Source organism: Molossus molossus, unplaced genomic scaffold (assembly GCF_014108415.1).
Source record: "Molossus molossus isolate mMolMol1 unplaced genomic scaffold, mMolMol1.p scaffold_m16_p_21, whole genome shotgun sequence".
NCBI classification, from domain to species: domain Eukaryota; kingdom Metazoa; phylum Chordata; class Mammalia; order Chiroptera; family Molossidae; genus Molossus; species Molossus molossus.
The window spans coordinates 14,375,137-14,400,748 of record NW_023425357.1 but is presented as its reverse complement, the minus strand read 5'-3'; the positions used below and the strand labels follow the sequence as shown (position 1 = coordinate 14,400,748).

Here is a 25,612-nt window from a genome sequence, read left to right as displayed (position 1 = left end):
AAGGGACCACCGCCTGTTGTCTCTCTCTCCGTCCTGCATGTCTGTCTGTCCATCTTTCTGGCACCGTGGTCCCTTCCATCTGCTCAGCTGACCCCAGAGGGACAGGACGTCATGACCCCCACACTCACCGCCCTCCTCTGCCTGGGTGAGATGCGATGGGGGGAGGGGAAGCCCTGCTCTGTCAGAAGTTCCTGAAACTCAGCAGGCTCACAGGAAGGAGGGTTCTTGTCAGGGGTCAGGGCGAACTTCTCACAGGGACTCTCTTCCAGGGCTGAGTGTGGGCCTGAGGACCAGAGTGCAGGCAGGTGAGTCTGTCCCCAGGTCTCCCAGGTCTCACTCCCTCTGGACACAAGGACACCCCCAGGGAGATGGGGAAGGAGGAGAGCAGACCTGTCTGACAGTCGAGGGACATCGGGGACGGGGAGCTGGGGACTGGGGTGGGAATGTCTTAGGACCCAGCCTCTGATTCCTTCCAGGGACCCTCCCCAAACCTACCCTGCAGGCTGAGCCAGGATCTCTGATCCCCCTGGGGAGCCCCGTGAACATCACATGTCAGGGGACTCTGGGGGATGAGCAGTACCGTCTGGATAAAGAGGGAAACACACCTCCATGGAAAACACAGAAGCCACCGAACCCCGGAGACAAGGCCACGTTCTCCATCACACGGACGACAGACCATGATGCAGGGAGATATCGCTGTTACTATCGCAGCCCCTCTGGCGAGTCAGAGCACAGTGACCCCCTGGAGCTGGTGGTGACAGGTGAGGGGACACTCAGGGTCCCAGCTTCAGGCTCTGCCCTCAGGAAGGGGCTGCTCTCAGGACCTCTGCCCTCTCACATCCCAGCCCACGAGGGAGGTGTGACCCCATTTAACATGCTGTCTCCTCCCCTCCTAGGATCCTACAGCAAACCCAGCCTCTCAGCCCTGCCCAGCCCTGTCGTGACCTCAGGAGGGAACGTGACCCTGCTGTGTCAGTCAAAGTACCCGACGAACACTTTTCTTCTGTCCAAGGAGGGGGCAGCCGATCCCCCCCGCGTCTTCCATCAGAGCACCAAGCTCAGCAGTACCAGGCAGAGTTCTCCATGAGTCCTGTGACCTCCACCCACGGGGGCACCTACAGGTGCTACAGCTCACTCAGCACTGCCCCCTACCTGCTGTCACCGCCCAGTGAGCCTTGGAGCTGCGGGTCTCAGGTGAGGGGCCCCTGGCCTGTCCTTCAGTGCTGTCTGCTCAGGGTCCTGTCCCCAGAAGAACGATGAGCTGAAAGAGAGGGAGGGAGGTCTGTAGGGATGGACACCCAGAAGACATCTGCCCCTCAGAGACCCTCCTACCCACGGGTACCCCTTCCGCTCACCTCGGTGGAGAAGATGCCACGTGGGCCATGGGAGGGGCTCTAGGGTGCTCCGGGCAGGTGGAGGAGGAGTCTGAGTGAGGTGCGGTCTCCAGGGTCAGCCCCAGACTCTCACCCTCTTCTATCCTCTTCCAGGACCCTCTGTTCCCCCAGCCCCCCACCCACAGGGCCCATCTCCACAGCTGGTGAGTCATGGAGCGTGTTTGCTCAGAGGGAGCACAGATCACCCCGGATGCTTCTGATTCCCTCAGAGGGTCTCATGCCCCAGACATTAAGGACAGACTGTGTCCCAGGGGCTGGGAGCAGGGGATACATTGTTGGTGAATCCAGGGGGTTCAGGGCTCTGAGGATTCACCCCACAATGGATAGGCCTGTAGAGGGTTAAGTGAAGCAAGTGACAGTTGGGGTGGTGATGGCCCAGGGAGATGTTGGGGCCCGGGATGGGGGAGGAGGACCCAGGCTCAAGTGAGGACAAGACAGACCCCCCACCACCACCAATCCTGATCCCAGGAGGAGCTGAGGATGGGTCCCTTCCCCACACGGAGTCAGGCCTACAGCGGGGTAACTGACGGTCTCTGTGGGGAGGTGGTGGGGGTGTTCATGAAGGACAGGGGCTGAGTCATGAGGGGTTCAGGCCCCTCTGCAGACACTGACTTGGATGCTCCCTTCCCCTGCCTGGGCCACAGGGTCCCCAAGTGTAAAAGGACAGATTCATGGCCCAGAGCTTAGATTTCCGTTCAGTTCTGGCTCTGACCTCCTGGGGGAGGGGGCCTCACAGGAACACCCAGGACGTGGTGTGGGGACCGTCCCCTCTGTAGCAGTGATGGTGACATGCACAGGGAGGGGCAGGCAGGACAAGGGGCTGGGGCATCCAGGTCCTTTCACTCAGCCCAGGCTCAGCTCAGAGGAGAGAGGGCTGGAGTCAGACCTGGTTCAGTTCCCAGCTCTGCTGCTCCTGCTGTGGGGTCAGGTGGTCCCTTCTCTTCCCTGAGTGTTGGGTCATGTCTCTCCATCCCGGGTCCCCTCCTGCTCACAGGCTGCTGTCAGATAAGGTGACATAAGGGGCCCCACAGAGCTCAGGAAGGCAGAGGCACAGCCCACCCGACCTTCCTAGGGGGCCTCTGCAGGGTGGAGATGGATCCAGGGGAGACAAAGAGGCCACCCCACACCCCTGCTCTTCCCGTGTCTCTGCTGTGCTGAGAGTGGGGAATAAGGAAGGACCCTCAGCTCACATGAGACATGGACAGGCCCCTGCAGATGAGGAGCCCAGAGCACGAAGCTGAGGTCCCTCTGTGTGGGAGACCATTTGCATGGTATCCATCTTGTTAAAGTCTGCTCTGCTGTCTCCGGCCCCAGGGCCGTGCCTCTCCGCGGGCCGTGCCTCTCCGCGGGCCGGGCCTCTCCGCGGGCCGGGCCTCTCCACGTGCCGGGCCTGCATTCCTCTAGATAATTGTTTGCTCCGTTCTTTGCTTATCATTTGTTCCACCTGGGGTGTTTGCTGGGGTTGGCTTCAGGTGGGATGCTCATTGGCTGTTTCACGTGTTTTCCCCCCTATATATTGCGTGAACTCCCCCTGAATAAACGAGACTTGATCAGAATCCTGTCTTGTCTCCATTTCTCGTGTCTCTTGTCCCACCTCATCCTCACTCCCCATCTAGAGTCCTCGTAAGTGGCGCCCAACGTGGGGCTCGAGCACGGGGGATCCAGTGAAGGACGCCGTTCGAGTGGCCGGCAGAAAGGAAAAGAAAAGAGGGAACGACGTGGGAACCTGCTGCGTCTGCACCCCTCGGGTAAGTGAACGGCGATTCTGGGTCAAGCACTGAGCCAAGATAAGACATTCGTTGAAGGACTAGGAAAGGCTATAAAGGCACGAGGAGTAAAGGTGAAAATCAAGCATTTATGTCAGTATTTTGATTATGTTAAGAAAGTTTGTCCTTGGTTTCCTACAGAGGGATCTATAGATCAAAAACAGTGGAAAATAGTTGGTGACGCTCTTAGAGATTATTATAAGACTTATGGACCCGAGAAGGTCCCGGTAACTGCTTTTTCTTATTGGTATTTAATAGATGAGGTTTTATCTCAGAGACATTCTGATCCTCTCGTTGCCAATGTAGTAGAAAATGGCGAGGGTATATTACAGAAAGAAAAAAAGGGGAATTAAAATGAAAGTAAAGAATGTGAGGACTTCATGTCATTCGATGGTGATAATGAGGAAGAAGAAACCGAGCCCACTTGGAATAAAATTATGCCTAAGGGCTCTCATATGGGGAGACAAGAAAAACTAACAGAGAGGGTGGAGAAATCAAAAGAACAAAAACTAGTGTTGCCCCAGAGGAAATAATCAAATCCAAGACAAAAATTTATCCCGAACTATCCGAATATTTGGAGACTGTTCCTGACGGAGGGGAGGTTGATTGGGATGAATTGGCGGATGAAGCGGCCAGATATCGTAACTCTGATTGTCCGCCTGTTTCTCAACGCCCTCCGCCTTATAATAATAATCCCAGTGCTCCCCCGCTGGCATGTCCAGTTCTTGACCCTAGAAAAGAACTTAGAGATAAAATTGAACACCTCAAAGAACAAATAAAACTGGAAAAAGAGCACCAAGATCTCATAGCCCAATTAGAAGGACTAAAAATAGGAAAATCTAAAAGGGAGAGTGAAGTAAAACCAGAAACCCTTGGGAATCAAAAACCACCCATGAGGGGAGCCGTCCCAAAGATCCCTCCCCACTTGCAACTTGCACAGGAGCTAGATGATATAGAGGCTTTTCCAGTAACAGAAACAGTGGACGCACAAGGACAGCCTTGGCGCCACCATAGCGGGTTTGATTTTAAATAAATAAAGGAGTTAAAGACCGCTGTAGCACAATACGGAGCCACAGCCCCGTATACTATGGCAATTTTAGAATCAGTAGCCGAGAATTGGCTTACGCCTGGGGATTGGCAGAAGTTAGCCCGAGCGACACTTGCTGGAGGAGACTATCTCCTATGGAAATCAGAATATGTAGAGAACTGTAGGGACATTGCTAAACGCAACGTACAGGTTGGTAATGGATGGAATTTGGATATGCTAATAGGAGAAGGAAATCATGCTAATAGTGATGCCCAAATGCAATATGATGCAGGTCTTTTTGCGCAAGTTCAGACAGCAGGCACTAGAGCATGGAGGAAGCTGCCCACCAAGGGCGACATGAGCTCCTCCCTTACTAACATTAAACAAGGACCTGATGAGGCTTTTGCAGATTTTGTTCACCGCTTAATTACTGCAGCAGGCAGAATTTTCGGTAATGCAGACGCCGGCACGGATTTTGTTAAACAATTGGCTTTTGAAAACGCTAATGCCGCCTGTCAAGCCGCTATTAGACCTTATAAGAAAAAGACTGATTTAACTGGCTATATTCGCCTATGCTCTGATATTGGGGCTGCCTATCAACAGGGCCTTGCCATGGCTGCCGCCTTGAAAGGGCATACAGTTAGACAATTCTTGGAAAGATCCGCTAACCAGCTCTTGGCATGGCCCAGACCCAGTCCTCATCTGGGGCCGAGGTTCTGTATGCATTTACTCTAAGAAAATGAAATCTGCCAGATGGCTACCAGAGCGTCTGGTTAAACAGATTGATCAAGTTAAAGGAATAGCAGATAACCATATAGATAACTCCAGGGACGAAAATTCGCCCTGAGAGGCTTTTCCTGTTTTTTTTTTTTATTTCAGGAATGGACTGGAAGGCTGAAATCTTACTGCTAGGAAAACTACTGCATCTTTGCCCGCTTATGAAAAGAGGTTTTGGGCCTCCTCCAAACCCTGACGAGCTCCTGAGGGCCCTATTTGGCCCCCCATGCAACTGCCTTGCAGGAACGCTGCTGCTTAAAAGAACTTTTCGATAACCCCCTTTGGAGCGGGCTAAATGGGGTGCTGCCTTATCTTCTCCCTCTGTTGGGCCCCTTACTTGGCCTTTTACTGATTGTGTCACTAGGACCTTTCCTCTTCAATGAGGTGATGGCTTTCAAGCAGCAGATGGATGCCATTAAGATGCAATCTATACAGGTCCACTATCATAAACTTGAAATGGCCGACAGAGAAGCTCACTCTAGCTGTGAGTCAATAAGCTATGACTATGCCCGAGATGGCAAATAGTCTTAAAAACCTCGTCACCTTGGTGAGCTGGACTGGATAGCCAGAGACGGGCAACTGGAACTCACACGTGTCACCAACCACCACCTAAGACAGGAACAAGGCCTTATGCTGCCTTGCTATTCCAATGACGGGTTCGGACAGGTTGGAACCGTGTGCAAGATTCCTGACCTAAGACAGGCACAGTCCCCTCAAGGTATTATTTCGGCCTTAAAATTTAATAAAAAAGGGGGACCTGTGGGAGACCATTTGCATGGTATCCATCTTGTTAAAGTCTGCTCTGCTGTCTCCGGCCCCAGGGCCGTGCCCCTCCGCGTGCCGTGCCCCTCCGCGTGCCGTGCCCCTCCGCGTGCCGTGCCCCTCCGCGTGCCGTGCCCCTCCGCGTGCCGTGCCCCTCCGCGTGCCGTGCCCCTCCGCGTGCCGTGCCCCTCCGCGTGCCGTGCCCCTCCGCGTGCCGTGCCTCTCCGCGTGCCGTGCCCCTCCGCGTGCCGTGCCTGCATTCCTCTAGATAATTGTTTGCTCTGTTCTTTGCTTATTTGTTCCACCTGGGGTGTTTGCTGGGGTTGGCTTCGGGTGGGATGCTCATTGGCTGTTTCACGTGTTTTCCCCCCTATATATTGCGTGAACTCCCCCTGAATAAACGAGACTTGATCAGAATCCTGTCTTGTCTCCATTTCTCGTGTCTCTTGTCCCACCTCATCCTCAATCTCCCTCTAGAGTCCTCGTTGATCGACCTGCGGGCCGGGTCACCTCTGGGGCAGCATGAGGAGAGCACAGGGCACCCACAGTCCCGGGTTCCAGTCCCCGCCCTGCACCGTCCAGGCTGGGTGACCTGGGGAAGGTGACTGACCCCTCTGAGCCCCTTGACCTGGGTGGTGGGGCACCGTCCCTGGTGCATGACTGTGTGAGGGGAGAGGGATGAATGACAGACCCCAGCAGGTGCCTCACATAGTGGGTGCTCATTAAATGACATCATAGGCTTATTCATGACATCATAAGGGAGAGAAGAGCTCCCCTGATATATTGGAACTGATTCCTTTCCAGAAGGTGTCCCCAAACCCTCCATCTGGGTGGATCCTGGCCCCTTGGTCACCACGGGGAGCCCTGTGACCATCTGGTGTCAAGCATCTCTGCAGGCTACTGCCTACGTTCTATATAAAGAGAGGGGCTCTGAGCCCTGGGATACGAAGACCCCACAGAACTTCAGCAACAAGACCGGTTTCCTCATTGAATCCTCCAGCTCACAGCATGCAGGGCCCTACGAGTGTGCGTATTACACCACTGAGCGCAAACTCTCAGAGCGGAGTGACCCCCTGCTCCTGGTGGTGACAGGTAAGCGGAACCCGGGTGCCCTCCCCACTGTGGCTTCCCTCACACTCAGGAAATAAAATGGGGGCTCATGGGGACCTCACCCCACAGTCCACACTGGGAACATGTGGGTGATGGTCCCTTTAACACAGATCGCCCTTCTCCCTCAGGAGTGGAGAGAGCACCCTCCCTCTCAGCCCAGCCAAGCCCTGTGGTGGCCTCAGGAGGGAGCGTGTCCCTCGTGTGTCGCTCACAGGACACATCGGGCACTTTCCATCTGCTGAAGGAGGGAGGAGCTGACCCGCCCCGACACATGGAACCGCAATCGAAGTCCAGTGCTGGGCGGACCTATGCCCGGGCCACCTTCCCTGTGGGCCCCGTGAACTCCTCCCACGGGGGGACCTACAGATGCTATGGTTCCCCCAGATCCTACCCCAATCTGTGGTCACACTCCAGTGACCCTCTGCGTCTCGAGGTCACAGGTGAGTGGAAACACTGTGCAAACCCATGTGTTTCCTGAACCCAAAATGACTGACCTAGGCTTGTTCCCAGTGGAGCCCTGGGGCCCGGGGGTCAGTGACACTGGCCTCTGGGGGACAGAACCTCAGGCGGGAGGTTAGGATGGGACAGGAGAGGACTCTTCCTGCAGCCCCAGTGGGCAATGGGGTGTGTGCCCCCTGATGCCACGTCCCCTTCTCCCAGGTGTGCACAGGGAGCCCTCCCTCTCGGCCCAGCCGGGCTCCCTGGTGCTGCCTGGAGACAGCCTGACCCTGCAGTGTGGCTCGGAGGCTGGCTTTGACAGATTCGCTCTGACCAAGGACCAGGGGCTCACACCCCCCAGCGCCTTGATGGGCAGCACAGCCCCGACTTCCTGCTGGGCCGTGTGGACCACACCCACGGGGGCCGGTACAGATGCTACAGTGGACACAGCCTCTCCTATGCGTGGTCAGCACCCAGCGCCCCCCTGGACATCCTGGTCACAGGTGAGGAGCCCAGCCCTGGCGCTGTCCTGAGTGTCTGCTCAGGGAGCTGGGGACAGGGTCCCCTGGTGGTGCTGGGGGCAGGAGAGGGTCCTGGGCAGAGGCTGAGAAGGGGCAGAGGTGCAGAGGGAGGGAGTGACAAAGGCGGAGTGAGGGGCTCAGACATAGAGACACCTCCCCGGGGGCACTGAGAGGAGCTGAGAAGGATCACAGACAGCGTCCCTGGGGAAGGACATGGTCCCTCAGCTCAGGGTCAAGGGTATATGGGAGGGGGCAGCTCTCTACACATCACACCTTCCCTCCCCAGGAATGCACACGAAACCCTCCCTCTCCATCCTGCCGGGCCCCTCAGTACCCTGGGGAGCGAACGTGACCCTGCAGTGTGGATCTGAGATCTGGTTTGACACTTTCCACCTGCACAGGGAGGGGTCTCTGGATCCCCCCCAGCACCTTCCTGTGCAGAAGACGACTGCACCCTCTCAGGCCAACTTCACCATCAGTCCTGTGACCTCAGCCCACAGGGGCACCTACAGGTGCTATGGTTCACACAGTGCCTCCCCCTACCTGCTGTCACACCCCAGCGACCCCCTGGAGCTCCTGGTCTCAGGTGAGGACCCCCAGCCCTGCCCCCTGTGTCCTCATGGTCAGTTCTGGACCCAGTTTCCAGGCCACCATGGGCTGGAATAGCAGTGAGGGGGTCACAGGAGGGGCAGCCAGAGAGGACCTCACCTCCCAGAGGGATGGGAAAAGCCAGAGCAGCCCTGGCCAGTTTGGCTCAGCGGTTAGAGCGTCGGCCTGCGGTCCGGAGAGACCCGGGTTCGGTTCCCGCTAAGGGCACGTACTTCGGTTGCAGTTTGTCCCCGGCCCTGGTTGGTCGTGCGGGTGGCAGCCACTCGATGTGTCCCTTCACGTCGATGTTTCTCTCTCTCTCTGCCTTCCTCTCTCTCCCTCCCGCTCTATCTGAACAAAAAAAATGGAAAAAAAAATATCCTCGGGTGAGGATAAAAAAAAAAAAGAAAGAAAAAGCCAGAGCAAGTCACACCCCTGCCTCATCGTCACCCACATCCCTGAGGCCCAGACATGTTCCCAGGGGCCAGAGGGAGGCTGGAGAGACTCAGACTGACCAAAAAGGGAAAAGGTCAGAGAAACCCATCCCGACCCCCTTCCGTCTCCAGTCCTGTGTCCACACCCTGAGAGACCAAGACAAGAGTGGGGACTAGCAGAGGCCTTGGGCCCCAGAGAGGACAAGACCCCCTGCTGGGGCATGGCTGGTCTCCCAGGGGTGGGGCCTGGCAGACATACTGGGGACCCACAGGGCTCCAGGACTCTGAGGCTGGCAGGTGACAGGTGGGGTGGCCATGCATTGCTCCCACCCTGGGGAGGATCCGCTGTGTGGAAAAGGGGAGAGGGAAGAGCCCCCACCAATCAGCTTCCATTTGATCCCAGGAAGCTCTGAAAAAGGGTGCCCCTGAGTGAGGCCCAGGGAGGGCTCCGTGAGTGTCTGTGGGGAGGGGGTGGGGGAGGAGCTCAGTTTGGTCTTGGCTCAGCCACTTCCTGGTAATGGCCTGAGGTCAGTTCCTTCTTCTCAGAGAACCCATGTCTCCAAAGATGCTTGGACACTGTGTGTATGCCTGTGTGTGCGTGTGTGTGCATGTGTGTGCATGAGTGTGTTGTGTGCGTGCAAACGTGTGTGCATGTCCGTCTGTGCTGGGGACACCGACGGTGTCTGAGCTCTCCTCCACAAGCCTTCAAGGAGCTGCAGTGAAGTCAGGAAAAGAAGCCACAGCCCCGGTTCAAATCCCAGCTCTGCCCCTTCCCCAGTGGGATCTCAGACAATCTGTTCCTCCCGAGTCCTAGGTTCATGGCTGTGGAGCAGGACTCCCGCCACCCCCCTCACAGTGCCCTCAACATGCAGCCTGACCCTGGTTACAGCTCAGGAAGGACACAGCCCTCCCCCTGCCCTTCCCAGACACACACTCCATGTGCACACAGGCCCCACTGCGGTGGGAGGGGTGTCAGTCTGCAGAGTGGGAGGTGGGTGTGGGCTGGACTGGAGAGGGGTGGCTCACCCAGCACCCACCTCTACCTGCTGTCACACCTCAGATTCCCCCGCAGCTCCTGGTCTAGGTGAGGGGACCCTGACCCTGACCTTTCTGTGCTCAGTCAGCTCAGAGCCCTGTCCGTAAGAAAGTCGGGGACACTAAGACATGAGTGTTGGAGGAGATTCCACAAAGTAGGATCCAGCCCCTGAGCGTGCAGAAAGGAACAGGGTCTCCCACTCCGGAACCCCCCTTTCTGAAGCTCAGCAGGGATAAAGGGTAGGGAGGGCGGGGTGAGGTGTGTGGAAATGAGCAGGAAGGTGATCAGACCGAGCAGAGAAGTCAGACCCCCACCGCTCACCTGCTCAGGTCTTCATCCCAGAATCGGATGTGTACACACCTGACACACATTACAGAGGCTTCCTGGTTTCACCCCTTTGGATATTAACCCAACTGAAGACCGCTTATCATCCATGTGTGAGCCAATATTTGGATATTTTGCTTGGATATTTGCAATTAGGATAGGTCAATACTTTTTTTTTTACATCTTGGTTTTTGTATCAAAGTGAGGTCACAGATAGACATAATTTCCTACTTTTGAGGCTCTTTAAATATTTTAATTGGGGAATTCACTCTGTTACTTAATGTTTGAACCAGAGCTGTGGACTTCCTTGGTTATGACCTTTGATAAACAGTACGTTGGGGTTGTCTTTTGCAATAAAAATTGCATAATTAGCCATCCATCCAAGGAATCTTACCAGACTTTCTAACGTTTGTCCAAACTAGAGAGAAGATGATGACACTTTCCCCAGCTGGGCGTCCTACTGAACTAACTCTACTAACCATGACCTCCGAGCTCCTCTTCCCCTCTGCCCCTTCCCTACACCCCACAGACAGGACCTTATTCCTTGTTCAAGACCAGCCTTGACCATCAGGGTCCTGCCTCCTTATCACCTGTTGATTTCAACTCTCAGCCTGTCTGTCTCTCTCTCTCTCTCTACACACACACACACACACACACACACACTACATATTGGTAGAGTAAAAATATATATTGATATACATAATAACGTATAATTTACTATTTATGTAAGAGAAACAGACAAATATACTGTATATATTTTATACTATACTCTATATAATGCATATATATTATATGAATTGTGTGTGTGTGTGTGTATGGCTACGTTTAGTTATACATAGACAAGGTGTGGCAAAAGTAGGATTACAGTTTTTTTAGTAGAGACTAATACATTAATAAATGGAAATACAAGAATAAATTCTGTGTTTCATGGACTCACAACGGTAAACCTACTTTTACCCAACCCTGTATTGACTACTATAATAATACTACATTTATGTATCTACAAGAGTGTCAAGAAATATTCATCCAGATATCCATATTTTTCACCTGGTAAATACATCTAGCATTGTAAGTATTTGTTATTAGATTAAAAATCAATTAATAAATGAATAAATAGAGGAACAATTTCAATTGACGATTGAAATGCAGAACCCCAGAGAGGAGAGATCTGGGTGGGTGGGGTGGAGGACACCCTGAACCTGACTTTCACCCCTTTGTGCTACTGACTTTCAGGAGCCCCTGACAACAAACTCTACCGTGTGGACGTTGTGTCCAGGTTGTTGAAAACGTGGGATCTCCCAGATGGAGGGAAACAAGCTTATGGGGTCTTGACACTCAGACTGAACACAAAACACACAGCTCTTAATCATTTCCGGATTGACATCATTTTTACACTCTGTCTGAGCTTTTGGGCTCAACTAACTCTTACCAACGTGACTCAGATCAGGTTGTGAATTAAGACGTCACAGGGTCACAGGTATCAAGAGGCACTGGGAGCCCTGGGTTGACAACAGAATCCTGGAGATTTGGGTCTGCCCTGACCTCTCTGACCTCTTTACCCACAATTCTTATCTTTCTACCCCCAAGATTACACAGTGGAGAATCTCATCCGGATGGGCGTGGCTGGATTGGTCCTGCTGGTCCTGGGGCTGCTGCTATTTCAGGCTCGGAACAGCCCGGGAAGGATCCACAATGCAGCCAGGACTTAAACACAAGAGAGAACAATGCACCGTTCAGAGTGGGGTGCCTTGGAGCACATCTGATGATCCCAGAACGTGGGAAATGAGCATCTGGACCCGAACTGGGAAACTCTCTGCTGGGAATGTCCAGGGGAGGAGAGGTGCAGATGAGGTTTGGGTGCAGGGGAGCACGTGCCCTGTTCCTGTGGAGGACGCCTCCCCCATCGGACTGTGGTGCTCCCCCTCCCTGTCATCCCTGACTCTCCTCCACTGCCCTCTGTTCTCCCCTGTGACGTGAGGGTCCGTACCACACAGCTGATTTGGATTCACATCTATGTACCCTTCATGCTGGATCACAGTCATACACACACAGTGTGGTGTCATCATAACACCAGGATTGTTTAAGAAACGTAAAGAACACACTCCTTAAACATAAATAAATAAAAGCCCTGATACCTGATACCTGTGCTTGTGGGTTCAGCCTACTGCAGGTCCCCCTTCCTCTTACCTGTGTCATGTGGCTTCTTCCTTATATCCTTGGGACCTCCGTTCACCTAGATTTCAGGCAGTTCTGAATGAGGGTTGTCTTGTAGTTTAGCTGCAACTTTGCTGCGGGTGTGAGAGGATCCAAATGTTGCATCTATCTACTCTGCCACTTTGACCAGAAGTCTTTATGTTTGATAACAAACTATCTTGAATTTTTGACACCATTTTATTTAAGTAATGCATACATTTTATTTCTTTTTTTAAAATATTTTTCTGATCCTCACTCGAGAACATATTTTTATATTTTGTTCTGATAGAGTGGGAGGAAGAGAGAGAGAGAGAGGCGTGGACATGAAAGGGACACATCAAATGGCTGCCTCCCGCACGACCCATCCTGGGCCTGAGACAAATCGCAACTGAGGCATGTGCCCTTATCGAGAACTGAACAGGGTCTCTCTGGACCGCAGGCCGATGCTCTAACCGCTGAGCAAAACCAGCCAAAGATTTTTTTTTAATTTTCACTAATCCTCACCCGAGGACATTTCTCCATTTATCTTCAGATAGATTGGGAGGGAGAGAAAGGGAAAAAGAAAGATACATCGACATAGAGGGACATATCGATTGGTTGCTTACTGCATGACTCCGACCAGGGTCGGTGATGAACTGCAACTGAGGTATGTGTCCTTGACCAGAATTGAACTGCGACTCACTGGTCCGCAGGCTACCCCTCTTCCAATTAGTAAGACCAGCCAGAGCCATACATTTCTTTTTTTATTATTATTGCACATGGTCCTTTATTCTCTACAGCAAAAATGACTCCTTTCTACAGACCCAGAGCCTCGGTCTGTAGAGACCTATCTGTAGACATGAGCATGACAATAAATAGCAATCCTGGGACAATGGTTCTACACAGATCGTGCTGAGGTGCAGGGCTCCATGTAGAAATGTAACATGGGCATTGAGTCACAGGCTGCACCCAAGTGAGTTCCAGATACTGCTGGGTTAGAAGAGATGAGGCTATTTAGAAGTCCCAGGATTCAAATATCCGGGTAGCAGATGGAGAGCTCCTGGTTGGACGGGTACATCAGGGTGTGGGGGAGACGCTTCCCAGTGGAGGCATCCCCTCCCCTCAACTCTTCACACCTCCCAGTGTAAGCTGTGCAAAGGAAGTGGCCAGCTGCAGCGCCTCCTGCAGGCAGCCCACATTCTTGCCTGTGGCCTGAGCGGACACATCTTTGCCACCACCTTTGCCATCCATCAGGCCTGACACGTGCTGCACCAACTCACTGGCTTTCAGGCCCCGGGCGGCTGCATTCTGGGGGACATGACACAAGCACGTGAGCTTGCCAGCCTCATGGTCCACTGTGAAGAGCAGGCCGAGGTCTGCGGGGAATGCGTCTTGAAGAGCTTCAAGTCCTCCCTCAGGGCCTCGGCTGACATGCCGCTCTCCATCTCCAGATGATGAAGGGCGGGGTGGGCTTGCTGTCAATGAGTTGCTTTGTCTTCTCCAACACTCGCTTCTGGACATCAGCTTTGCTAGCCCGGTCTGGGTCATCGAAGATCTTCTTCAGAGATTTAAGATTCTCCCCGAATTCATCCCTCTGACCCTGGGGGACAACAGCAGTGGCCAGGGCCGCACTGAGGTCAGCAATCTGCCTCCGCACGTCCTTGTTTGGTACAGAGTGGGCCTTCACTTTGCTCTCCATGACTGAGAGAGGTTTCTTCAAGCTCTCTGCTTTCCTGAGCGCCATCTGGGCTTCAGCACCTGTGACAGCCACAGTCCTTCGGACGCCCTTGGCAATAGGCCTGCGGGCTGTGTTTGATGAAGTCATACGTTTCATTTTAAATAGTTCCTTTTTCATTGAACTGCCATTTGATCCAGTGATCCCACTTCTAGGAATATACCCTAAGAAGCCTGAAACACCAATCAGAAAGAATATATGTACCCCCATGTTTGTAGCAGCACTATTTACAATTGCTAAGATCTGGAAACAGCCCAAATGTCCATCAGTAGACAAATGGATAAAAAAGCCGTGGTACATGTACACAATGGAGTACTATGCAGCTGTAAGAAAGAAAGATCTATTATCCTTTGAGATGATATAGAGGGACCTGGAAAGTATTCTCCTAAGCAAAACAAGCCAAACAGAGAAAGACAAGTATCACATGATCTCACTTATTTATGGAATATAATGAACATAACAGTCTGAGGAATTGGGTAGACCCAGAGACATGGAAGTAAGGTACAGACTGACAACGCTCAGAAGAAGGGGTGGTGGGGAGAGGGAAGAGATAAACCACAGAACTTATATGCATGTACGCCGAACCGATGGACACAGACAACAAAGCCGGGTATGGGGTGGGGGGGCTGGCGAGGAGGGTGTCAATGGGGAAAAAAGGGAGAAACATTCGAAACAAACATAAATTAATAAAAATAAAAATAAAAACAAATAGTTCCTTTTAAATTTTCCAGCCTGCTTCGAACTGATTGAGATTTATTTGTTTAATATAATTTCATCAAACAATTTGGAGGTTATATATGCATTTCAAATTTGCCTAGTAACAACATTGTGAGTATTGGTATTTATATTTAAAATTCTGAACCATTTTGTATTATCTTCCTTAGGTAAGAAAAGGTCATTACACATTAGCTGAACTCCTTGGGACTAATTTGAAAATCTCATGCACAAATATACTTTTCCTAAGTTTATTTGTTTTGCCGTTACTTTTCTCACTTATGCAACTCACTGTCTCTACTTTTTCTCTATAATATTGTTGGGTTAATTACTATTTTCGTGTGCTTTTAGTGAGTGTGTAAACAATAAAATATTTGAGACCATGTATGTCTGCAAATGATTTATTTCCAATTAGATACTGGAAATTTTTCTTATATCTAATAGACAATATAATTCCAATACAAAGAAGTAGAAATTCTCTGAAGCTAAGGATTGACCACCAAAACCCTCCTCATTCTCCTAAAGATGGAACCTGGTGTGTGAATTTCACACATGAGACATGAGTTTTTGGATGTCAGATGGGCCCCCATCTTCTCATTCTAACAGACTTCTCCCCTCAGACTCTTTCACTATAGCCTTTTAATAAAAATGTGGATGAGTTTAGAATTCTTCATTTACAATTCCGTATTTGAATGGACTTCCCCCTTAACTTTTGACATTATATTTCTGCTTGAATGTGACTTCCCATCAATTTTCACCTCTTGTCATGAATATCAAGACACACATTTCATGTATACATTCATGCACCCTGGCGCTGCATGTTCCCTACACTTCACTGTAAAATACCCAACCATAGACCTCTAGGACTGTAGCAGACATCATCCTCACTGCTTTCCTCCTGAATCTCACACTACCCTTTGGCCTCTCTCTCTCTCGATTCCCCTGGGTCTTAATTTTCTCATTCTAGACTCTCTGTATTGCATTCTACAAAATTTCCCCAACGTTGTCTTCCAATTTCATAATTGTATCTTCATCTGTATCTGCTCCCTGATGGAAAGAATATTTTGTGTGTGCTAAATCAAATTATTTTCGTTTGGGGCATTTTTACCCCTAAGATATTTGCACAATTCATTACTAAAATGTCACGTTCTTTTTTCATATAACCCCGATTGTTGTTGTGCAAGAATTCAAATTTTCTTATGTTATCAGACATTTGAATGTTCTTCCATTAAAATGACTTCCACGTGTTTCTAGAGGTCTGTTTTGTTGGACATAATGACTCCCACCGTGACTCTGTGCACAGCCTTCCATAGCATCGTGTCTTCACTACGACTGCACATTTGCAGGAATCTCCAACCTTTTATGTTCCCATGCCCACAGGTAGTTCTGACACACACCGAAAATCTCCTTTGTGTTCAAGAAGCATATTATACAGTTGATCTAGGACAGGAGAACTCTTCTTGCTTCTGAATCTCAGATTTTCAAGGTGCAATAGTCAGTTCTATAACTTCCTGCTCCTGATCCCCTCCCTGCCTGTGATGACATCAGGGTCCCTCTTCTGTCCCCACAGACAGAGAAAACTCCACACTGATGATCTTCGCTATGCCCAGGCACCAGTGGCCACTCAACTCTGACCTCCCCTGTCTGTACATGTTCTCTCTCCATTCGGGGGAATTTCACTTCCTTTTTGTGCATTGAGCATGGCCCCATATTTCAGAAATACTGTACAGAGCCTTTCTCAGATGAGGAGCAGGTGAAGGTTCCTAAGTGGGTCTAGCATCATCCATGTTTTATGAATTTTCAACAACACCTCTCATGCCTCACCTCACGCGCCTTAGGCAGGTGTGGAAATGAACAAGGAGGGCTCCCTCCATGTCCCGGGGGCGAGGACTCCACAACCACTCTAAGGCTCTGGGTTCCTGACAACCTGCTGCAGGTGGGGACACGGAGACTCAGGAAACTGCACGTTGATGCTTAAGGTCACACCAGAAATGGGCCACGAAGGATTCATCCCATAAGCATGTTTTATTCCCCAAATCAGAGCAATGACACACGTACTGTCCACTAAAGCTGAAGACAAGGTCACAGGACAAGGAGGAGAGACCTTCCCAAGGGGCAAGGGTGCTGAGGGGCAGGAATGACTCACAGGTTTCTTCCCGCGCTGATGCGATGGGTGCTGTGGTCAGAAAGGGAAGCTCACCGGGGGCTGAGAGGGAACGAGGACCCACACTCTGGAGCCAGGAGAAGAACCCATTTCTCTTGCCTCATTTTCCTGCATTTGTCCTCTGTGCTCATTGTCACAGTGATACTCACCGGAACGGCATAGTTGATGGTGAACATGTCTCTGTGGATCTGAGCTCTGCAGACTACAGGAACCCACGTCTTCCTGAAGCATCCACAAGACCCGGTGACCACTGTCCATGGTGAGGCCCCCACAGGGAGATGCTGATGGACGACGTGAAGATAAAGGAGGACCCCACGTGGGAGGCTCTGATAGGGAAGGATGTGCCCTGGGTCCCCTCACCTGCAAGGGGCATCTCAGGAGGCTCCAATCTATTTCCTGATCAACCAGGAACAGGTGCTAGGCTTCTAGGGATGGAATGTTCCCCTTCCCCAGGGGTTGGTGACATGATAACCCAGGGACAGGGAGGGCCAGCCCTTGAGTGACCACACCCTGGGGTCCATCTGTCCCTTCCTGCTAAAGCCATTACACTCAGAATCTGTGTAATGCATACCCCTCAGAAGATTGAAACATATTGAAAAGTAAGTAAATAATGGTGAATGTGTTCTCTTGTAAATAATAATAATAATAATAAAGAGGAGGGGGCATCCAATGGAGATATTACTGCTCATTTCACACAGGCAGGAGGTGGTACACATATATTTAAACAAAGGATCAGGTCCCAGAGGCTCGTGCCCAGGGGGGAGGGGCTGGAGGTTGTCGCTAAGGAAAAGGAGAAGTTCATGAAAACACATGAGATAGAAAGCCCAGCCCCTGGAGCCACAGAGGGATGTGTCTCCTTCCCTTATTTCCCTGCATTTCTCCTCTGTGCTCATTGCCACAGGGACACGCGCCTGCCCTGCTCAGTTACAGGGTGAACGTGTCTCTGCTGATCTGAGCCCCACAGGAACCCACGTCTTCCTGAAGCATCTCCAGGGCCTGACAACGTCCGAGGTGAGGACCCCAGGGAGGTGCTGAGGGATGGGCTGAGGATGATGGAGACCCCACGGGGGACGCTCTGACAGGGAAGGATGTACCCTGGGTCACCTCACCTGTTACCTGCTTCGTGATGAAAGTGAGTCAGGCTGCTAGAAAGAGGCTCCCCTATAGGCTGCAGATGTGACATCCTGGTGACCAGCAGGCTTGGACTCCAAGGGACCACAACCTGTCATCTGTCTCTCCGTCCTGCATATCTGTTTGTCCATCTTTCTGGCACCGTGGTCGCTTCCATCTGCTCAGCTGACCCCAGAGGGACAGGACGTCATGACCCCCACACTCACCGCCCTTCTCTACCTGGGTGAGATGTGACAGGGGGAGAGGAAGCCCTGCTCTGTCAGAAGTTCCTGAATCTCAGCAGGCTCACAGGAAGGAGGGTTCTTGTCAAGGGTCAGGGCGAACCACTCACAGGGACTCTCTTCCAGGGCTGAGCGTGGGTCTGAGGACCAGAGAGCAGGCAGGTGAGTCTGTCCCCAGGTCTCACTGCCTCTGGACACAGGGACACCCCCAGGGAGGTGGGGAAGGAGGAGAGCAGACCTGTCTGACAGACGAGGGACATCGGGGATGGGGAGCTGGGGACTGGGGTGGGAATGTCTTAGGACCCAGCCTCTGATTCCTTCCAGGGACCCTCCCCAATCCTACCCTCCAGGCTGAGCCAGGATCTCTGATCCCCTGGGGGAGCCCCGTGAACATCACATGTCAGGGGACTCTGGGGGATGAGGAGTACCGTCTGGATAAAGAGGGAAACACACCACCATGGAAAACACAGAAGCCACCGAACCCCGGAGACAAGGCCACGTTCTCCATCACACGGACGACAGACCATGATGCAGGGAGATATCGCTGTTACTATCGCAGCCCCTCTGGCGAGTCAGAGCACAGTGACCCCCTGGAGCTGGTGGTGACAGGTGAGGGGACACTCAGGGGTCCCAGCCTCAGGCTCTGCCCTCAGGAAGGGGCTGCTCTCAGGGCCTCTGCCCTCTAACAGCCCAGCCCTGGGGGACACGAGGGAGGTGTGACCCCATTTAACATGCTGTCTCCTCCCCTCCTAGGATCGTACAGCAGACCCAGCCTCAGTCCTTCCCAGCCCTGTTGTGACCTCAGGAGGGAACGTGACCCTCCAGTGTGGCTCATGGCTGGGATTTGACAGGTTCATCCTGACTAAGGATGGAGAACACAGGCTCTGCTGGACCCTGGACTCACAACCACACACCACAGGGCAGTACCAGGCCCTGTTCCCTGTGGGGCCCGTGACCCCAGCCACAGGTGGACGTTCAGATGCTATGGCTGTTACAGGAACAGCCCCCAGCTGTGTTCACACCCCAGTGACCCCCTGGAGCTCCTGGTCCCAGGTGAGTCCCATTTTTATCACTTCCATGGATTGAGTTGCTGGACAGGTTGTTGGCATCTTTGCTGGGAGGGGAGCCCTCAGTGAGAGGTGGGGTCAGGGGAGCACAGGGGCCCCTGGGGCAGAGACACAGAGACAGTGAGACCCGGGCCAGGCCTGGAGAAGGGGTTATGGGATGAGCTGCCCCTATACTCACGTCTGGTCTCTCAGGTGTGTCTGGGACGCCCTCCCTCCTGGCCCAGCAGGACCCCATCGTGGCCTCTGGACAGAGCCTGACCCTCCAGTGTCGCTCTGATGTCGGCTATGACAGATTCGCTCTGTCCAAGGAGGAGGAGCTGGACCCCACACAGAGCCTTGTCCTGCAACCCCAGGCTGGGCTCTCTCAGGCCAACTTCCCCCTGGACCCTGTGCGCAGCTCAGACGGGGGACGGTACAGATACTACGGTGGACACAACCTCTCCTCCAAGTGGTCGGCTCCCAGTGACCCCCTGGACATCCTAGTGGCAGGTGAGGAGTCAGGGGTTCATTCCGGGACCAGACTGTGCACAGGCTGGGGGGTCGCAGGTGGTCATGGCCAGAATGAAAGTGCAGGGCCTAGGGAGGGAGAGTCAGAGAGACAGGGGTGTGAGCGGAGAGGGAAGACTCAGAGAGAATGGAGACAGAGAGAGGAGGGTCCTAGGGGAGAGGCCTGGGACTCTCAGGTCAGAGCAAGGTGGGCAGGCAGCCCCTCACCCACCCATCCTCTCTCTAGGATGGACAATTGACAGACCCTCCTACTCGGTGCAGCCGGGCACCACGGTGACCTCAGGAGAAAATGTGACCCTGCTGTGTCAATTACAGTACCCAAAGGACACTTTCCTTCTGTCCAAGGAGGGGGCAGCCGATCCCCTCTGCGTCTTCCATCAGAGCACCGAGCTCAGCAGTACCAGGCAGAGTTCTCCATGAGTCCTGTGACCTCCACCCACGGGGGCACCTACAGGTGCTACAGCTCACTCAGCGCCGCCCCCTACCTGCTGTCACAGCCCAGTGAGCCCCTGGAGCTGCGGGTCTCAGGTGAGGGGCCCCTGGCCCTGTATTTCTGTGCTGTCGGCTCAGGGTCCTGTGCCCAGAAGAAAGATGAGCTGAAAGGGAGGGAGGGAGGCCTGTAGGGGTGGTCACCCAGAGGACATCTGCCCCTCAGAGACCCTCCTACCCATGTGTACCCCTTCCTCTCACCTCGGTGGAGAAGATGCCACGTGGGCCATGGGAGGGACTCCAGGGTGCTCTGAGCAGATGGAGGTGTCTGAGTGAGGTGGGGCACCAGGGTCAGCCCCAGACTCTCACCCTCTTCTGTCCTCCTTCTCAGGACCCTCTGTTCCCCCAGCCCCCCACCCACAGGGCCCATCTCCACAGCTGGTGAGTCATGGAGCATGTTTGCTCAGAGGGAGCACAGATCACCCTGGATGCTTCTGATTCCCTCATGCCCCCGACACTAAGGACAGGCTGTGTCCCAGGGTCTGGGAACAGCGGATAGATTGTGGGTGAACCCAGGGACTTCAGAGCTCTGAGGATTCACCCCACAATGGAGTAGGCCTGCAGGGTTAAGTGAGGCAAGTGACAGTTGGAGGACCAATTAGTCTACCACCTAGGTAGGACCAACTGGTCTAACAACTACTCGGGACCAACTGGTCTACCAACTACTCGGGACCAACTGGTCTACCAACTAGGTAGGGCCAACTGGTCTACCACCTACGTAGGGCCAACTGGTCTACCAACTAGGTAGGGCCAACTGGTCTACCAACTAGGTAGGGCCAACTGGTCTACCACCTACGTAGGGCCAACTGGTCTACCACCTACGTAGGGCCAACTGGTCTACCACCTAGGTAGGGCCAACTGGTCTACCACCTACGTAGGGCCAACTGGTCTACCAACTAGGTACGGCCAACTGGTCTACCACCTACGTAGGGCCAACTGGTCTACCACCTACGTAGGGCCAACTGGTCTACCACCTAGGTAGGGCCAACTGGTCTACCAACTAGGTAGGGCCAACTGGTCTACCAACTAGGTAGGGCCAACTGGTCTACCACCTACGTAGGGCCAACTGGTCTACCAATTAGGTAGGGCCAACTGGTCTACCACCTACGTAGGACCAACTGGTCTACCACCTACGTAGGGCCAACTGGTCTACCACCTACGTAGGACCAACTGGTCTACCACCTACGTAGGGCCAACTGGTCTACCAACTAGGTAGGGCCAACTGGTCTACCACCTACGTAGGGCCAACTGGTCTACCACCTACGTAGGGCCAACTGGTCTACCACCTACGTAGGGCCAACTGGTCTACCACCTACGTAGGGCCAACTGGTCTACCACCTACTCGGGACCACCTGTTTCTCCTATACTTGAAGCAAAGAATACAAAACATGGTTTTCAAAACACACCAAAAGGAGCGGATCTATTCAGGAATATGACAGAAAGCAAACTGTCAAGTATTTGGAAGACAGATTTCCAGCTAGTGTTCTGAAGGCATTCTAGCTAGGTGGAGTACCTATTCTAATAAACATGTGCATCACTCAGAATACTCTGCAGCTCACTTTTGTGTGGCAAAATGACAGCTGGTAAAGGAAGTATGGACAGACCCAAATTCTAGATAAAGTTCTTTGTACAGAAGATCCACAGAAGCAAGTGCTGTCAGAAGTATACCAACCTTCCCCTTCCTCTCCCCTCAACAACCACCACCAAATTCCTTCATAGGACTTCACAGATACCTAAGATCAGACTGAAATATTCTGATCTACATGCTTAATCTGAATCATTTAGGTGGAAAAAAACAACTTAAGGGTTGAATTGACTTCTGTCTTCAAATCTTGACTGTACCTTTTCTACAATGGCATCAATTAACACCTAAGGATTTTTGAAAAGAAAATTCCATTATTTATTTTCTTTCTTGAGAGCTGTTTTTTCCCTCCTCGTTTGGAAGATTTGCAGTATTTTGCTTCCATCTGAGCCAGAAAAGTTGTCCATTTCCTTTGGCCAATCCTTTTGCCTGCTTTGAATGAGTGCTTTCAAGTTATCTTCTTCAAGCCCCAACTCCTTCCTGCTCAATTCTGCTTCTTTAGCCTCTTCCTGAGCCCTCCTTGTCCTTGCATTCATCTTTTACTTCGATTCTTTGACAAAGATATTATAGGATGGGACCGCTCCAGCATCAATGGCTTGCTGAATAATGTTCCTTATCCTGGGTTCCTCTGTGTACTGCACACACAGCACACACTCCAGCATCTGATTCATGTCCCCTTTAAAGTTCATATAGGCCTGGTTAGTATCAGCCAGCTCTTTTTCAGAACCTTTGTATGTCTTTTCAAAAGCTTGAATGTCTTCTAGAGATTTTTTTTTTTTTTTGCAGTTTAAAAGGTCTCACATTTATTACTGAACCAATCTACTGCAGGAAAAAAAAATCATGCCTCCAAAAATTTCCCAATTAAAATGCCCAACTGTCAAGACAGTAGTGATAATTTCAGTGATTATGGTAAGATGCAGACAAGCTAGATACAGCATAAATGTGTCAGCCATCTCTCATGTGTGATTCCTTATAGACCCAGTATGGTTCTCCAATGTCTCCTCTTGGAGATGTACCTGATTTTATTACCAGTTTTCATCCAAATCCATTGGGGAATGGGCCTATTCTGCTTTTGTTTCTTGGCCAGGAACCTCTTGATCCTGAAAGTCTTATGAGAAGACATGGCGAAAGAGAATCAACCGCACGCACCACGATGGCGGATTTTGTTTACTAGGCAAAGAACTTTATAACCTGTTTCAAACTTTAACCCCAGGCCTCTTCAGCTTAATTAGTTGCAAAGAATGATTTATGTATAAGCAAAAACTGAAAAAAGCTTCAATGTCCAGCAGGGTTGGGCTAAAAAATATTAGAGATCTAGATTTTATCAGATCCATAAACAAAATTTGAAAAAAAGCAGTCATAATATAAAATAGCAGTTCCCAGTAACTTCTTCAAGATTATCTTCTTCAGAAGTTGACTCAATTCAGTTTGCCTCATTCTTGGAAGCCTCATCAAAATTCTCCACAAGATCTGGAACTTCGTCATCATCATCCTCTCCAGTAGTAAGTGGTGCTTTTCCATCCACAGATTGTTTGGGCAGAGCTTCAGCCAGTCTCCTTAAACTAGTCAGACTGTCTGCACCAAGCTGGTTTAAGATGCTGGGTAGCATTGCTGTCAGCTGCTTAGTCTCAGCATGGCCTGTAATGGCGAAAGTGTTCACTGCCAGAGATGCCTGAACTTTAGGATTGTTAAAGTAGATCACTGTTCCTTGGTTTGTGAACATATTTACCTCCTCAATACCAGAAATATTATTTACCCCTAACTTCTTTAGGGAGAACTGAACTTTTTTTTATCATCTGCTGTAGCTGTTCTGTGAACCACCTTCTTCTTTCTATGAGCAGTTTCTTTCCCACCAAAGCGCACTTTTGCCTGCAGTTTGGCGAGTTTCTCCTGGTTCATGATCATTTCTTTCATCTTGTTGGAGACTAAACAGGGCCGCGCGGGGGACTAGGGTTGGCGCCTCTTGGTCACTCAGAACGGAATAGACTTCCCCGAGGACCTGGAAGGGGCGGGTGGCATCCTCCTTGTCGTCCTCACCCACGCCGTCCGGGTGCACTTGCAGGGACACCTTGTGGTACCCGCGTCGCACCTCGCCACCCGAGGCCTTTCGCTGCACACCCAACACCCGGTCAATGTCAGGGGTCCCGAACACTTCCTCGCACTGCTCCAGCAGCCCCATGGCCAGCGAAAGTATGGAGTTGGCAGCAGCTTCCTCGAAAACAGTGAGACCGGCGGCACTTAAGTTCCGAACTGCTTCCATTTCCCGCACAAAACGCCCAGGGCGCCGGCATCACAAGAGGCGCCCAAAGGGGCGTGGCCACGACACCGCACTTTACGGCTGCTGCAGAGGAGCCTGGAAGGGCTAGCGTCCAACACCGCACTTTACGGCTGCTGCAGAGGAGCCTGGAAGGGCTAGCGTCCAAGAGCTTGGAAGCGAAGTCACTTTACGGCGGCTGCAAAGAGGAGCCTGGAAGGGCTAGCGTCGACGAGCTTGGAAGCGGAGCAGAGCGGAAGTCCTGATTTCTCCTACCACGGGAGCCACCTGACTCAGCGGAAGCAGAAGTAGCCTTATAGAAGCCACGCCCCTTCCCCCATGCGCTCCTCCCCTTACTCCAGAAATCTGGTGCCTATCTTCTCCCATTGCGGAATCTTCAATACGTGCAAGTCCATATTAGGTTGTTTGTTTCTTAGAAAAAAAAAAAAAAAAACAGCATGACATCAAATTTGGCAGTTCACACGGTTCATATACATGTTGTTTTTTCCAAAGAATAAGAATTAAATAGATTTGTTCTTTTTCAAAGATGATCCTGACAAGACGATATGGAGCTCCATGGCCAGAATAATTTTGCAACCTGTAGGGTGGGGCTGCTGGGTGGGTACTTCCCTTGAGCTCTGGTTCATGCGACTGTGCTCACTGAAGTCAGCTTGCTTTTGTTTCTGCAGCCTTTGCATCTGTCTTCTGAGATGCGAAGAGGATTTCACGTGCCCGTTTCCGTCGCAGCCTCTCAGCTTTTGTTTCTGCAGCCTTTGCATCTGTCTTCTGAGATGCGAAGAGGATTTCACGTGCCCGTTTCCGTCGCAGCCTCTCAGCATTTGTGATCAGCACGGAAGGCAGAGGGAAAAAGCCAGAAAGATCCAGAAGCTTTTCCACAAGTTTGGAGAGAAGGACCCCACAGCCGATCCAGTGCCGGATCCGGTCCAAGTTGAGAGCAACGAGCTTCTCTCCATGACTGTTGAGCAGTGGGTCATAGGAGCCTCGCTGCTCCACAGAACGGCCATCGCTAGGATACTTGTTGGGAGCCGCCATGATGTGGTAGAAAGGCCGGTTGGTGCAACTACCCAGGGAAAGAAGGATGGTTAAGCGGCCTCCACGGTAGGCCTTGTGGAGCAGAGCAGGGAGCTGGACCATGGTGCAGCCGGTGTGCGCCAGTGGCAGTCCCTCCCGGCGTCCCGCCACCCGCAAGGCCCAACTCTACCACCTAAAGTGGCGGTGGAGGGTCGCGCAGGGTCAACGCTGTGAAACCGCGGGCATAACCGCGCCGAGCCCCCCACACCTATTTCAGAAAGACTGTACAGAGCCTTTCTCAGACGAGGAGCAGGTGAGGGTTCCTAAGTGGGTCTAGCAATCATCCCATGTTTTGTGGATTTTCAAC

The 25,612-nt window shown here is 52.0% G+C and overlaps 3 protein-coding genes and 1 pseudogene across 3 annotated transcripts; 1 reads left to right on the top strand and 3 right to left on the bottom strand.

The window, feature by feature from the left end:
• On the top strand, positions 1 to 20,511 carry LOC118638941 (leukocyte immunoglobulin-like receptor subfamily B member 3). The gene is given in 17 exon segments (XM_036275082.1): positions 1 to 145; positions 270 to 305; positions 477 to 761; positions 897 to 981; positions 1,122 to 1,194; positions 6,521 to 6,818; positions 6,965 to 7,276; positions 7,497 to 7,642; positions 7,645 to 7,777; positions 8,082 to 8,381; positions 18,639 to 18,923; positions 19,068 to 19,092; positions 19,094 to 19,266; positions 19,269 to 19,367; positions 19,574 to 19,870; positions 20,115 to 20,246; positions 20,249 to 20,511. Coding segments are annotated over 17 exon segments (2,976 nt in total). The 5' UTR covers positions 1 to 111.
• Positions 20,512 to 22,929: 2,418 nt separating this feature from the next.
• On the bottom strand, positions 22,930 to 23,114 carry LOC118638667 (60S ribosomal protein L39-like). The gene has a single exon (XM_036274755.1). It carries the CDS (start codon positions 23,080 to 23,082, stop codon positions 22,930 to 22,932), a length of 153 nt encoding a protein of 50 aa, XP_036130648.1. The 5' UTR covers positions 23,083 to 23,114.
• Positions 23,115 to 23,317: 203 nt separating this feature from the next.
• LOC118638670 lies at positions 23,318 to 23,876 on the bottom strand (annotated as a pseudogene).
• Positions 23,877 to 24,879: 1,003 nt separating this feature from the next.
• Positions 24,880 to 25,368, bottom strand: LOC118638940 (28S ribosomal protein S16, mitochondrial-like). The gene has a single exon (XM_036275081.1). It carries the CDS (start codon positions 25,366 to 25,368, stop codon positions 24,880 to 24,882), a length of 489 nt encoding a protein of 162 aa, XP_036130974.1.
• Between the last annotated feature and the right edge of the window lie 244 nt (positions 25,369 to 25,612).